Here is a 15,423-nt window from a genome sequence, read left to right as displayed (position 1 = left end):
ACTTCTAGAAAACATTTTATCATTTGCCCTGCACTGCCAGGTAAGCAAATAAGCACATTACTAAATTTTCTTTTTTTTTGTTTTGTCGTCAATGTTCTTTCCAACAGTATCCAGACAATTTTTTGGAAACAAAGAACTTTATTATTTGATTTATTTCTTCTTCTCCTCCCTACTTTTCTTAGCCGAGGATCTATTGGAAAAAATATGTCTACCTTCACTAGATAGGGTAAGGTCTGCGTACATACTATTCTCCGCCAAGTATGGAAATATAGTGAGTATGTTATTGTTGTTGTTATATAATTTAAACTCATATCGTGTTCTTCTATATTATAAAAATGAGGTTAGGTGTACCTAATTCTGCCCCCGCCATACACACACATAAGGAGAAACTATATACATTTGTGTGTATGAATATACAAGAGCGAAACTATAAGTCATAATGATGGAGGAAAATTTGGCAGCGACGCTAGGTGGAACTTTGGCTGTGCCAAGTGTACAAGAACTGGCCAAAGACTCACCGGAAAAAGTCCCGGCGCGTTACGTGAGAGATGATCAAGATTTTTCTCCGATCAAATCATCTACATGTATTAGTTTCTGTGATAATATCCCAATCATCAACATGGAAAGCTTGCTTCTTGGAGATGAAATCGAATTGAAGAAGCTTGATTCTGCTTGCAAAGACGGGGGATTTTTCCAGGTTCTTTTTTTCGAATATATAATTTACTTAAGCTGGCTTTGGTTTTTAGATTCTCAAAAATTTGCATATTCCTTTTATTGTTGTTTGCAATGATTACACAGCTGATAAATCACGGAGTGAGTAGTTCATTAGTTGAGAAAGTGAAGAAGGATACTCAAGATTTCTTCAACCTCCCAATGGACCAAAAGAAAAAGTGGAAGCAAGTGGATGGAGATTTGGATGGTTTTGGACAAGCTTTTGTTGTTTCTGAGGAGCAGAAACTTGATTGGGCTGATCTCTTCTTCTTGACAACCCTCCCTCCTTTTTTGAGAAAACAACATATCTTCCCCCACCTCCCTCTACCATTCAGGTATTCCCCCACCCCACCCCACCCCTCTCTTTTTATAACAATGTCATATCCAAAAAAATTCTGCCATCACTAATTCAGATTTGCGTCCCATAAATTTAACTAGAAGTTTTGCTATTTTTAAGGCTCGAACTAGAAAGTTCTGGTTAAAAATGAAGGAATATTATTCATCTCACTATGACTCTCTGTGATCTCTCCAGCGTTGTTGTCATGCTTCTACTATTTAACTTTGAAAGCCGTAGCCCAAAAATAATAGGCTAAGATTCTAATATATATTCAACTTCAAATAGGTTCTCGAAATTATTATTCTTTATTTTAAATGTTCAAGCTTTTAATCTAATTTTTAAATTTGTAATTGTGACTCAGATATTAGTTCAACAAATCAAATAAATTTGGGTGATGAAAAACTATTTTTTTTTTTAAATAAGCCACCATTGTTGAACATGCTTAAATAAGTGGGTTTCTATTTCGAATATGGTTTTCTTAGAAATTTGGAGTTGATGTTGTTTAGACTTGTTAGAAATAATATAAGGAGGTTGTATAAAAAATTTGAAGTCATTAATAAAGATTTAGACTTGTCTACCATTGTTGAACCAGCTTAAATAAGTTTATTTTCACTTCTACCACTTCAAACTGATCTTTCTCCTGTTCAGTTTTCTCTTCAAGTCCTTTTCTCATTATTAGTTTCCTCTCAATCCCTACTAGTATTATGTTTTTTGAGGATAGTTCAACAATCAAAATCTTCGTCTTTGGCATTGGAAACAATCCAAAAATTATACAATAAAGTGATCACATAAACTTTCAATTAGTTTAATTTGACTTTGGTTTTCTTTGGAACCGATCAAAACTATGTGCACCTCCACATATTCAACTCTTCTTAAATGTGATTAAGATCCACTTTTCGTCAATAATTTTCAGTTCTTAAAAAGGACTATACGGCAGTACTTGATCCGCACCAATCACACACACCAAATATTCTAAGTGTATTGCCGAGATAAATTAAGAGTAAAATTAAAAAAAGCTTAAAATATGGAGGAGAGAGAGGTTTGGCATCTTTTTATTTCTAGGCATGTGGGACCCCATATAATACACTTGTTAAGCTTAAAATTAGGGGTGTCAATGAATATTCGAAAACCGACTAAATCGACCGAACCGTACCGTACCGAACCGATTTTTAGGTTTCTTTTTAAGAAACCGTAGGTTTTTATATAACTTTATAACCGCACCGATAATTAAGGTAGGTCTTTTATTTTATAAAAATTAACCGAAAAAATACCGAACCGTACCGAATAAATTTCATGTGGAAAATATATTTATCTGATAAATTTAAAAATAAGAATACATTAAATTTTTCTTTGGGCCTTGGAATTATGAAAGAAAGAATTACAAGAAAATACACATGATTTCACACCATAACAAAAAATGGCCCATGTTTTTAAGTTTTACCCCACCTAGCCCACATTGTACATATTTTGAAAGCACTAGCAAATTAAAATATGTATTCTTACAACCATTGCTTCTAAAAGCTATGGAGTTAAATATGTGTTCTCACAACCATTGCTTTCTCTCTCTCTTCTTCTCACGTCTTCTACATATGCTTCAAGGGACCGTCTATTCTGCTTCTCCTCTTGTGTCACCTGTTTGCAATTTAAGAAAATTGAAGAGTAGAAGTCCACCATTGAAGACCATTCAAAGCTTTGCTTTTGAAAATTGATTTCTTTGAATTTGTTAGTTGTTTGGATTGGGTATTGTTCCAATTGATTGAAATGTCAAAAGGAGTTCAAAATTTAAATTTGAAGTGATTTGGAGTAAATTTGAGCAAGATTTGAGTTAAATTTCAGAAAAGACGCAAGGAAGAAGACGAAGTCAGTTTTTGTATAATTATATATAATCTTGTATAATAGTGTATATGAGTGTAGAAACACACCATATACACAATTATACACTTTTATACACCTTTATACAAGCGTCTGTAGACGAACTTCTTCCACGATTTTCAGTTGCAATTCTTGTTCAAAACCAGTCCAAATCTCCATTAAATGACTTCAAATTTTATATACAACCTCCTTATACTATTTCTAACAAGTCTAAATAATACCCACTCAAAATTTCTCACAAAATCAAATCCGGAATTTACACCCACATATTTAAGCTTGTTAAAAATCTAATTTTCACCACCCAAATGAATTTGGTTTGTTGAGTTAATGTTTGAGTCACAATTACTGATTCGATAATTAATTTAAAAGCTTGAGGAATCTTTTTTAAAAATTAAATAGTAATTTTGAGAACCTATTGGAGTTGTATGTTGAATCTTAACATATTATTTTTGGTTTAGTTGGTTGTAAATTAAAATATGGGCTATAAAATTAAAAAGTAGGGAGCCCAATTGTTCTAATATGAAATTTTCCCATTATGAAAACTATTACAAGCCAACAAGTAAATAAACTCAAAATACTAATTCCTAAAACCTATTATGCTACTTCTACTTAAACTAAGTTATTTCCATTATCCTTATTAGCAAGACACAAAGTATTCTAGCGATTATGAGTAGCAAACTACATGTATTGAATATGTTTCCTTTCATATAATTTAGATTATTTATCTTTTTGAATATTTCATCTTCTATTGACTTTATTCTTGAGTCCCAGCTTGGTTAGTATCTTTTAACTCGTGTGATTTATATATTTTTTTGCCTTTATTTGGTTTCTTTTACGTTGTTGTAGAATAGTTGATGGATCTATACTCTAGCCATCTTTTTTTTTTTTTAATTCATCACCCTTCCAACAGTAAAAATGTCTAGAGAGTTTTGCTAAGTCCTATAAAAGAATGTATGTTATTGCATCCTATTTTTACTGGTGAATTTTACATGATATTTAAAAAAATACCGAAAATTAACCGAACCGCACCGATACCGAAGAGAAACCGACATGATTGAGACGGTTTGGAAAAGTCTAATTTTGGTTATACATAATAGAACAACCGAAAAATTGATCTGGTATAAATTTTATAAAATAACCAGCCGAACCGAACCATTGACACCCCTACTTAAAATATGGCCTCAGACAACTATTGTTGGTTAGTCTCTCGTAAAATAAAACTTCTCCTCACGAGTGTAATTGTTCTTTTCTTTTTTTTCCACCACTAGTTGTGACCTCATCCCCTCTTAGCATGTCTAAGGTACCATGTAGAAGCCACGAAAAGAAAATCATAGTCTCGTTTTTTTTTTTTTTTGGGTAAAATAAAATCATAGTCTCGAAAGATCAATTTGTCTTTTTTTTTGGGAGAATGATACAGTTACCCACAAAAACAAAACTATTTATCCTTGTCTACCCATTTATTTTTCTACGCATAAACTAATTATATTTTTGTGGGGAATTTTTTCTTTATTCTCCAATTCTTTTTTATTTCTATGCTTCTTTTCTTCTTTTTTTTTCTCCTTTTCTTTTTTCTCGTTTTTTTCTTATTTTTTTCTTTTTTCCTTTTCTAATTTCATTTAACTTCTTTTTTTTATATTCTTTTTCTCTTCATAATCTAATTTCATTTACTGTTTTCACTATTTTTTAGTATTCTTTTTTTATACAATAAGAAAAAATAATTGATATAGTAAATATTTGTTCACCTTTTTTTTTTAATATAACTAGTACAATATACCTTTTTTTTTTCTTTCTCATTTTTTAAATGCAGTTATTAAACTGAAATAATATCAGTTGTCACTTGATCTAATTCACTGAATATCACATCGACTGTTGTTGAGCACCATAAATTACATAATCAGATTCTAAGAATCAACACGTGATTGCCATGCAAACCTTGATCTCCTTCCCTATAAATATCAGTACACACTCTACCATTAGCAGTAATACAACCAGTTATAGAGCAAGAAAACATAATCTGCGGCAACCAAATCTCCATATATACTAGTTAGAATAAAAATGATAATAAAATATTGAAAAATGCAACAAAAGTATAAGTAGCAAAAAAGACTTCTAGTACCATGTGATACCAATATGGTATATATGTATAACAACAGAGCATATGTTTTCTCTAGAATATTGCTACAACTATCTGCGATTATACTACTGTACCAAAATATTAAAGGACGCAATAAAAGTATGAGAAAATTACATGCTTGTATTGCAAGCTAAATATTCGCAAAACAACTTGCTCATTTCGTATACTAAGAGGGTATATAGTTGTATGGGGTCGTTCCAACAATTGCCTATAACTATAAAAACTATTACATAATACACATAATTTATGTCCATCCCCACACAAAAATTCCAGCATTGCAACTCATGTTCATATAAATAATTTCATAATAGAATTCACTTAAAATGCAGCTAAAACAACCACAACAATGTTCAAACTACCATATGATACCAATATGGCATATAACTATACCAACATGGTATACGGTTTTACTAGTTAATTTCCGGCAACTATATGACTATACTACTATTACATAACACACATGCATAAAGAGAAAAATAAAAAAAATAGTGTACCACATATTAATATAATAAGGTATTTTAAGATATTGTACTATATTACTATTATTAAAAGAAAATCAAATATTGTACCAATTAAATGCAGCTAATACAACCAAAAAATGATTCAACTAGCATATGATACCAATTTATATATAGCTATACTAATAGGGTATATAGTTGGAATGAATTGTATACTAAAATGGTATATTTGTATACTATTTGGGTATACAATACAAATTCGTCTTTTCTCTGGTTCAACTATATTTCAACCCGAATTTCTAAAATCTACTACAAAATCTCCACCAAATTGACTAAAACTTTAGCTACAACCTCCAATCAACTTTCCAAATAAACCCATACAGAATCGGATCAAAACAATTAAAAACTCAAACAAACCAAGTTATGAGTTTCAAGCTTCAAGGTCCTTCAATGGTGGATTTAAATTTTGGTACAATAAATCTCCAAAAACCAGCATCAAAGGTACAATCTACACATCAAAGAACAATAACTAACGAATTTCAACAGTAAAAGACTATAAAAAATCAGATCTGGCATTTTAAACTCATTCATATGGAGTTTCAAAAATTGATTTGTTCTTCCTATGATCTAGTTTTTGAATTGTGCCCTGTATTTTAGTGTTGAAAACTTGTTTGCAGTGCTAAAACTTCAAACAAGCTCACGCCCTGTATGTGTGTCGAAGGATAGATATGACACATCCTATGGCTGTGACAAACTGCAACATAGATATGGAGAGCTTTCTGATCAGAATAGGAGCATAGCAACTCTTGCCATAACGACTCTGCTTAAGACCGGCAATGAATCAAGTGTTGATCGTCTATCTTTTCTGTTTGTTCCCAATCTTATTATACTCACAAGGAACGGTGAATTAGCGGGTAAATAGTTTGGGGCGCATGGGTAGGAGTAGTAAATAGTTTAGGCCTGGGCATTAAAGGTTAAATAGTTTGAAATTAATAGGTATAAAGTGAGATTTTCCCTTCTTTTTTTTAAAAAGAAAATTCATTTTTTTTCTTTGTGGCTCTTTTTGTGTGTTTGGTTAGCTTGTGCGAGAAGTGGTTAAAAAGATATCACTTGTTAAACTTTCCTCCAAAATTTAATGAGTTCGAAAGGAAATAATTTCCTGATTTTCTTTTCCTTTAAAACATACACATATAACCAAATGACTCTACCTTTTCTTCTTTACTTTATTTGGGTCTGGATGCATTTTTTGTTTGTTTTTGTTTTTGGAAACTCAGTTCTGCTATTTTCTTTGCAAATATTATTTAGATTAATTTCCATAGGGAAGTCGAACCTTGAATAATATATTTGATAGGGCAAAAGAAGTTTTACGTGTCAACCATATGAGAAATACAAGTAAGTGTTCATAAAAACTGAAATTAGTAATCTGAAAATCAAGGTAAGTTATCTGCTACTACAACATGTTACAATACGTTGATATTGTTAAAAGATTTATACCATTGTCAGTGTACATGAGTTAAATCCAAGTTGATATGAGATGTGGTTGTCTATACCAACTAAAATCCAGGATATTGGCTAATTAGTTGTTGTATTGAAGCAGAGAAACAGTGGAACTATATTCAGCTGAATTGAAAACATTGGCTTTAAAGATAATTAACTTTATAGCGAAAGCATTGAATATGGATGAAGAATACATGAGGGAATTGTTTGGAGAAGGGATGCAAACGATGAGGATGAACTATTATCCACCCTGTCCCGAGCCGGAAAAAGTGATCGGTCTTTCTCCTCATTCAGATGCTGTTGGCCTCACTATTCTCCTTCAACTTAACCAAATGGAAGGACTTCAGATTAAGAAAGATGGGCTATGGATTCCTATTAGTCCTCTTCCTAATGCCTTCATTATCAACATTGGTGATATCTTAGAGGTCATTAATCTGCTAAAACTGTCTTCTCTTTTCTTTTATTTTACTATATCAAACTATATATTGGTATGCGTATATATTTATTTGCAGATAGTGACTAATGGAACCTACCCTAGCATTGAGCATAGAGCAACGGTTAACAACGAAAAGGAGAGACTATCAATTGCAACATTTTACAACCCGAAACTTGAAGGACTAATTGGTCCTGCTCCAAGTATCATTTCCTCTGAAAATCCGGCAAAGTTCAAAAATATTGGAGTTGCAGATTATTTCAGAGGTTTATTTGCTCGTAAGCTTGATAAGAAATCGTACTTGGATGTTATGAGAATTTGAAAATTATGAGAATCCAGCAAGTTGAAACTCCTCAATATCCTATATTTGTGTTGTGTTCAAGTTATTATCCTATATGATTAAATATATTTTTGGGACTACTAGTTGTTTATGTTACTTCTCTAAGATTTATGCAATTGGGGCCATTTTGGTGGAAAATTATGAATTACTATAAAATGCTTTTGCTGCTATACATGCTTGTGATATCATAATCCAACAAAGGGTTAAAGAATTCGAGAAAGCTAAAACTGTTCTTTGACAATATTTGGAGATACAAATCATATAACCCCAAGAGACTGTACACTTCAGCTACATAAGCAAAAAAAACAAGTGAAAAAGAAAAAAGGAAGAAATGTATATGAGTGGGAAAAAAGAAAGACAAAAAGAGACCTTATCTAAGTCTTGGTCACAGGATGAAGAAATAATGTTGATTTCAGTAATCAGGTTGAAGTCATATGCAATGCTACTAAGGATGCATAAACTCCATCTTTTATGTTCATAAGAACTTCATGCCTTCCTTTCTCAGCAATGACTCCATTCTTCACAACAGCAATGATATCAGCCCCTTTGATTGTGGTTAAGCGATGAGCTACTACCACGGTTGTCCTATTTACCATTACTCGATCCAATGCTTCTTGTACTATCCGTTCTGATTCTGCATCTAATGCACTTGTTGCCTCGTCTAGCAATAGGATCTTTGGATCCTTCAAAATTGCTCTTGCAATAGCTATTCTTTGCTTTTGTCCGCCTGATAATTGTACCCCTCTTTCCCCAACTGATGTATCATATCCTTGAGGCAATGAGGATATAAAGTTGTGCGCATTTGCTGATTTTGCTGCTTGAATGATCTCTTCTTCTGTTGCATTCCCTTGTCTGCTGTAGGCAATGTTGTCTCGGATTGTTTCGTTGAACAGTATTGGTTCTTGACTAACCAGGCCCATTTGTTGCCTTAGCCAACTTAACTTGAATTGTTTGATTTCTACACCATCCAAATATATCTCTCCTGATTCAGGATTGTAGAACCTCTCTATTAGGCTAATGACAGTTGATTTCCCGCTTCCACTCTCTCCCACTAGAGCAACAGTCTACAAAGAGAAGCGAAATGTTAAGCCAGTCGAATAAAAGATAAGGTACGTTATTATAATGTAGAGGGAGTACTAGGAAATACCTTTCCCGAAGGGATGGTTAGGCATAAATCCTTGAAGATTTGAACATCCGGGCGAGTTGCATACCTGTAACTCACATGTTTGAATTCAATATCTCCACGAATAACAGCTAGAGTAGTGCCAACATCAGAACTTGAGTCAATCTTGGGTTTTCTATCAAGAATGTCGAAAATAGAAGCTATAGAATCCTTGGCTTTGTTAGCATCTGGAGCCATTCCAGTGCTTTGAGTAACTCCAATAGCTGATAGTGTCAATGCAAAGAAAACCTGCAATATTAAGGGTTTCTCTCAGAAACTAAACATAGATATGCAAGGGCTGAAAAGAAAGAGAAAACCAAGTTCTTTTACCTTAAAAACTTGGCCAAATGTTGCTAATCCATGATGAATAAGGACAGATCCTATGTAGAAACAGAAGGCATTTGTACAATACAGTATAAAAGAACCAAAACCTAAGCTAGCTCCACTAACAATTCCTATCTTTACTCCTTGCTTCATTGGACCTTCACATTTCTTTTGGTACATGTCCATCACTTTCTCCTCTGCACAGAATGATGCCACTGTTCTGATACTGCCAACAGCATCATTTGCTATTTGGCTAGCTTCTTCATACATCACCTAGAAAATTAAGAATCCATTTTTAATTTAATTCAAGCACCTTTAATGAATTTTATATAAAGATGAGAAAAATGGAAAACCTTGGCATCGGCACTAAAGCCTTTGTACAACTTGGTCTGGAGGAATCCTTGCAAACCAATTAAAGGCAATACGAGAAGGATTATAATTGCCAAAATCCAATTAGCAGTGAAGGCTATCACAAGGCCGGCTACTACAGTTGCTATGTTCTGCACAATAAGTGCCAGTGCATCACCCATAATCGTCCTGACTGTAGAAGCATCAGTTGATAACCTTGCACCCACTGCACCGCTGCACTCAAGAAAATTTCAGTTATTTAGCCTGTGATACTATGTTAAGTTAGAGGGGAAGAGGGAAAGATTCAATGCTTATTGATTTGCTAGCATACCTTGAATTTGCAGGGTCATCGAACCAGCTGATTTCCTGGTGGACTACTTTTTTAAACGTCAAAGAACGAATTCTCTCGATCAATTTCCCACCTGCAACTCCAAATAAGTAGTTCTGGAAAGGTACAACTAGCAAAGTTACCACACCAAGGCCAACGTACATGAGTGACCAGAATCTTGATTCAGTTCGCAACTTATGTGGTGGGTAAAAGAATATTTTAATAGCTGTTGATAGCAAGAGTCCAAATAAGGGGAAAATCAGACCATGTATGATCGCAGCCAACGATCCAAGTAGCAAATATGGAAGCTCAGGTTTATTTAGTTCAGCTAACCGCCTAATGGAAACTTTCTTTCGTTTATCTGAGCTTCCCTTATCTTCTTTTTTCTTATCCTCATCTCCTATTTCCGCTTCGTGAATATCAATTAGCCCCGGAACAGGATAGCTGAGTGTGAAGGAATGTCTAGATGATCCATGGCTTGTTGATCGTTTCACTGCTGACAGTCGCTGGCTTGATGACCTGCTCAAGTTATTCCCCAAATCCGTGGTTAAATCCGCCTTATCAAGGTCCATATTTTCCAGGTTCTCTTCTTCCCTATTCCCTCCTTGCATTCGCACAAGCTGGGAATATGCCCCATTTGGATCTTGTATCAACTCGGCATGCGTTCCTATTTTCGTGATCAGAGAAAAAAATGCTTATATTTTAGTTAAACACAAAAGTAAAGCCTGGTACATATTCTTTAGAATTATTACCTTGTTCTACTAGTTTTCCAGCATTAACAACTGCTATAAGATCAGCATTTCTAATGGTTGTTAGACGATGAGCAACAACCACAGTTGTTCTATTCGCCATGACTTTCTCAAGTGCTTCTTGCACGATTCTCTCTGATTCAGCATCAAGTGCACTTGTAGCTTCATCGAGAAGAAGTATTTTTGGGTTCTTTAGGATAGCCCTTGCTATTGCAAGTCTTTGCTTTTGTCCACCAGATAGTTGTGTTCCATGCTCACCTACCATAGTGTCAAGCCCCTATAGATCGCAGCGATGAAGAAGATGAGTTTCAAGTTAAACAACATTTTGGATAGTCCTTTGCTTATTTAACAGCTAATTGTAGGGTGTGAATATGGAATAATGGGAAAATATTTTACCTGGGGGAGTTTGTTAAGGAACTTAGCAGCATTAGCAAGTTCAATAGCTGTCTTAATCTCGTCGTCAGTAGCATTTTCTTTACCATAACTGATATTCTCTTTTATGGTTGTTGCAAACAGGATAGGTTCCTGACTTACCAATCCCATCTGCTGCCTTAGCCATTTGAGTTGAAATTTCTTCAAATTGACACCATCTATGAGTACCTCTCCGGCTTCGGGATCATAGAATCTCTCCAGTAAACTGATAACTGTGGACTTCCCACTTCCACTTTGCCCAACCAAAGCTGCAGTTTTCCCACTAGGTACGACAAGTGAGAATCCGCTAAAGATTTGCACATCTGGCCTGGCTGGATACCTAAAATACACATCTTTAAGCTCAATTTCACCCTTGACGTCTTCCAATACAATCCCGCTCGTGTCAGATGTGTCAATCAGAGGTTTCCGGTTTATTGTCTCAAACATTTTGTAGGCTGCAGCTTGTCCTGCTGCAAATGCATTCAATGATGGTGTTGTTTGGCCCAGTGACCTGCAAATTGATGAGAGAACAAACAACAGAGTTAGCACTCTTTAGCCTACAGCAATTTTCCAATACAAAAAATTTAAGATGCTTTATACAGAGAATTTTATGCTTACATTCCACCAGTCATTATAGCCATGATAACGCTGATGACATCTCCACCATTATAACCTTTCTCTATTATCAATTTGGAACCATACCAAACGGCAAGTCCATAAGTAGAAAAGACGACGAGTAAGACTGTGCCAAGTCCAACTCCTGAAACAAGCCCTTGTTGAACAGTAGCAGCACAGGCAATTTTCAGTTTACTGTCATACTTACTTATCGCCAGCTTCTCTCCTGTGAATGCTGCAACCTAAAGTTAACAAGCTTTTTAGATTAAATTTGCACGTTTAATACAAAAACATGTAGAAAGATTTGGATAGTTATTTTGAGTCTTTACTGTTCTGATTGCTCCTATTGTTTGCTCTACTACATTTCCAGCTTGTGCATAGGCAACTTGTCCGCGACTTGACATTTTGGACATGATCAATGCCATAGCTCCTCCAGCAATGACAAGAGCAGGTATGCAAGAAACCAATACTATTGATAGAAGCCATCCCTTTATGAAGGCGATTATGAAGCCTCCAATAAATGTTGACAGGAATTGGATGAACTTCCCGACCTGGAATCATTCAACATAGGTTTATTTTTTATTGGTAATTTCTTTTTCTTTTCCAAGATATTAAGAAAACTAAAACATTAGTCAGTTGCAGTACTAGCATTTGTTTTTAATAAGGAACTGCACCTTTTCACCTAAGGCATCTTGAATGAGAATAGTATCTCCAGACATTCTTCCAATGACTTCTCCAGTTGTTGTTTCAGTGTCAAAGAAGGCAATGTCTTGCCTTAAAATTGTTTTCAAGTACAATCCCCGAATTCGAGTCGCTTGTCTCTCTCCAGTAACCATCCAACATGACATTTCTGTAATGTTACAGTGACAATTAAGCTCTCAATATTGAGTGCACATGTTCTTTCCATTACAATTTAGTTCAAGAACTCAAATTTTACTAGTCTTCTTTTCTGGTTCATTTTACACTTTCCTCATACTTTAATTGTACAATCTTGGGAAATTACCTTTTCTTGGGAATTTACTGATCCAAAAGACATATATCTATCATAATCTAAACCAAGATAACATTTTTTTCTAAGCACGGTGGGGTAGTAATTGATTGAACTTGTCCTTTTACTGCTATTATGCCTTTATACAACAAGCACGCAAAGCACCGATATTCTTAAAGACATCCATTGAACAAATTACCGCAAATGAGTGGGCCACCTACGACTATGACATTTATTTGGTGCAACTACGCCTGTTATAGAGAACATATATTATAACATAACATGAAATTTGGTTCCAGAAAAGCTTGGCTTTTACAGTGAATTATTGTTATATAAGGATGCTGTTATAGAGAAATCTGACTGTATATTTGCATTAATCGGACACATTACTAGTAATATTTTAGATGAATTTCTATGTATTATTTATTCAGAGAGAAACTTTTGGTATTTTGATGTTTTAGTTCAATGTTTAGCCTCCTTTAGAAATATAGTTTTCTGGAAAAAAAAAAAATCCACTTTATACTCATGTTATAACAATAAACATACTACGTGGTGTATTAGTATACCCCAAGAGTATTACTGACACTAAAAACCAAGTTGTGTACACTTACGTAGAAGGGATGCAATGCCAGACCCAATAGCGAGGTAGACATAGTAAATGGAAACCTGAAATAAAAAATAAAAAAAGTAAAAAAGAATAAGAGAAGAAGTTAAAGGAGAAAAGGTAACACATTTTGGTCAAAAGCTTTGGTTAATATTCACAATGTTGATTAGGACGTGAGAGAACATTAGAGTGCACATAGGTATATGCTTTTGTTCTTTCCCACTTTCTACTTTCTAGTGGGAATTTTGCAAAGGAAAAAATTGAAAGATATCGAAATTAAGATTAGCAAATAAACTATGATTGCGTTACATACCGAAAACCAAATTGAAATCTACATGGGAAAATCATAATTATGTGGGCCACAAGGCAAAAAGTGAATTCTAATTGTTATTCTCTTGTAAATCCAAAAATTGACATGTCCTATAAAAAGGAAAAAAAAGTAGATGCAGGGCAGCACTAAGGATACTTCTCTTATCCTTCTTGTAAAAGTGATTAGCTACATTATTAGTGTATATAAATTTAAATTGTGTTACACCATCCCATTTACCTCTGCAAAATAGCTATAGGTTCTACTCTTTTTTTGGTTTCCTATCCGGTGACCGGTACCAGCATTGGAGTCCGACTATATCCGGATTCGCGCCGCGTAGGGGCCCCATTCAGGGGGAAGGGCTCCCTACCAAGGATTTTTCCATACCCAGGGCTCGAACTCGAGACCTCTGGTTAAGGGAGGAGCAGTTCCATCCACTGCACCACATCCTTTGGTGGTAGCTATAGGTTCTACTCACATGAGTGAAACTTGTCACTTCTTCAATAAAAATGAAAACAGACCAACTAATGATTACTTAAAATAGGATCTTACAAATGCAATCCAAGTATTTAATCTAAGAAATGAATAATAAGTTTTAAAATGCAATTTAATTAAGATGCTGATTACAATATAATAGAATCAACTTTAATACATATGGTTATGGACTTATGGGGTTAAATTGATGGCGCATTTATTAACTCTCTTCAATATGATTATAGTATTAACACTAATTTGTGGAATGTAGTTATCTACTTTCCCTGAAATGCTAATCACAATTGCTTAAAGAAACAGATGAAGGGTTTAAGAAAAATCAGATTCATGCCTTCACACCACACCCCCCCCCCCCTCCCCCCCCTAAAAGAAGAAAATAAAAGCTTTTTATGTATGCTGTTTCTTCTTCTTGTTGAATGAGACCTTAGAAGGCAAGTTTTATGTTTATGCTTGTGGTTAGAACGTCGCAAATTTAACTGCATGAAACCAACAAATTAAATGGATAAAATCAAACTCTCTCAAAACAGGAAAATGAAAAAACTCATGAATATCAAGAATCAACAAAAAGATGGATTTCTAGTAAAGAACAAACAAACAATATACATATAAATGAAAACAAAAAAGATTGCAAGAAAATGGGTACCTTTGAAATTTTGTGAACAACATCATCAGAAGAAGAAGAACCAAAAGAATTAACAAGTTGGCCAAAAATAAGTGTCATTAACGGTTGAGTTAATCCATTGCCAATGGCTCCTATCGTTCCAATAATCATTAGGGCAACATCAAGCCTATCTGCAAACGAAAATAACCTGTAAAATGACACTTTCTGATCTTGATCTCCTTTTTTCGACCCTTTTTCTAATTTTTCTCCACTATTATCGGCCATTTTCTTGAATCTTGAAGGGAATATAGAAAAAGGATTATTATTCTTCCTTTTTCGCTATCCCTTATTGTTTAATAAATCTTTGTTTTGCACTTCTATATGTAGGTTTTTTTTAAAGATATAACAGAATGGAGAGATAAGATAGTAAGCTTTGAAGAATAAAATTCTTCAAAGGCAAGAAGAAGAAGAAGAGGAGCTATTCCTAAGAAAAGTGGTCTGTGCAAATAATCAAGAATAGTATAGTAGGCTCATCAATTAGATACTTTGGATCTTTGGTGCCGATTAGTAGCGTATTTATAGCTGTAAATTTCTTTTTCTCCAAGTATAATAATGTAGGACTTATGTACTTAAATTTCTAAACAAACTCCTATTCTTCTGCTGTTTTTTTTCCTTTTTTTTTTGGGGGGGTGGGGGTGGGGTGGGTCTCGTC

The 15,423-nt window shown here is 34.2% G+C and overlaps 2 protein-coding genes across 3 annotated transcripts; one reads left to right on the top strand and one right to left on the bottom strand.

Annotated features, from left to right (window-relative positions):
- The first annotated feature begins 353 nt into the window (after nt 1–353).
- Nucleotides 354–7,873, top strand: LOC109212781 (protein SRG1-like). Of its 2 annotated transcripts, none has more exons than XM_019376457.1 (4): nt 354–697; nt 799–1,046; nt 7,107–7,434; nt 7,522–7,873. In XM_019376457.1, the coding sequence occupies exons 1-4, from the start codon at nt 440–442 to the stop codon at nt 7,762–7,764; spliced, it is 1,077 nt and encodes a 358-aa protein (XP_019232002.1). In that variant the 5' UTR covers nt 354–439; the 3' UTR covers nt 7,765–7,873. The 2 variants fall into 2 exon arrangements, with proteins under 2 accessions (XP_019232002.1, XP_019232003.1); XM_019376458.1 differs by having other exon boundaries at nt 355–697; nt 7,110–7,434.
- Nucleotides 7,874–7,993: 120 nt separating this feature from the next.
- On the bottom strand, nt 7,994–15,266 carry LOC109212779 (ABC transporter B family member 9-like). The gene is made up of 12 exons (XM_019376456.1): nt 14,754–15,266; nt 13,319–13,373; nt 12,394–12,569; nt 12,049–12,270; nt 11,723–11,961; nt 11,090–11,615; nt 10,697–10,970; nt 9,948–10,611; nt 9,622–9,850; nt 9,275–9,541; nt 8,930–9,193; nt 7,994–8,846 (listed from the first exon to the last, which is right to left on the bottom strand). Exons 1-12 carry the CDS (start codon nt 14,994–14,996, stop codon nt 8,202–8,204), a joined length of 3,804 nt encoding a protein of 1,267 aa, XP_019232001.1. The 5' UTR covers nt 14,997–15,266; the 3' UTR covers nt 7,994–8,201.
- Nucleotides 15,267–15,423: the final 157 nt, after the last annotated feature.

This window comes from Nicotiana attenuata, unplaced genomic scaffold (genome assembly GCF_001879085.1).
Source record: "Nicotiana attenuata strain UT unplaced genomic scaffold, NIATTr2, whole genome shotgun sequence".
NCBI classification, from domain to species: Eukaryota; Viridiplantae; Streptophyta; class Magnoliopsida; order Solanales; family Solanaceae; genus Nicotiana; species Nicotiana attenuata.
The sequence above is the reverse complement of the archived record's forward strand: the minus strand, read 5'-3'. Positions and strand labels throughout refer to the sequence as shown.

Excerpts from the sequence above, each read along its gene's own strand:
- LOC109212781 (XM_019376457.1), top strand. The coding sequence starts at position 440 with ATGATGGAGGAAAATTTGGCAGCGACGCTAGGTGGAACTTTGGCTGTG. Across the intron at positions 698-798 it reads AAGACGGGGGATTTTTCCAG|CTGATAAATCACGGAGTGAG; the intron begins GTTCTTTTTTTC and ends ATGATTACACAG. Across the intron at positions 1,047-7,106 it reads CACCTCCCTCTACCATTCAG|CAGAGAAACAGTGGAACTAT; the intron begins GTATTCCCCCAC and ends GTTGTATTGAAG.
- LOC109212779 (XM_019376456.1), bottom strand. The coding sequence starts at position 14,996 with ATGGCCGATAATAGTGGAGAAAAATTAGAAAAAGGGTCGAAAAAAGGA. Across the intron at positions 11,962-12,048 it reads CAATAGGAGCAATCAGAACA|GTTGCAGCATTCACAGGAGA; the intron begins GTAAAGACTCAA and ends TGTTAACTTTAG. Across the intron at positions 10,612-10,696 it reads TGGAAAACTAGTAGAACAAG|GAACGCATGCCGAGTTGATA; the intron begins GTAATAATTCTA and ends TCACGAAAATAG.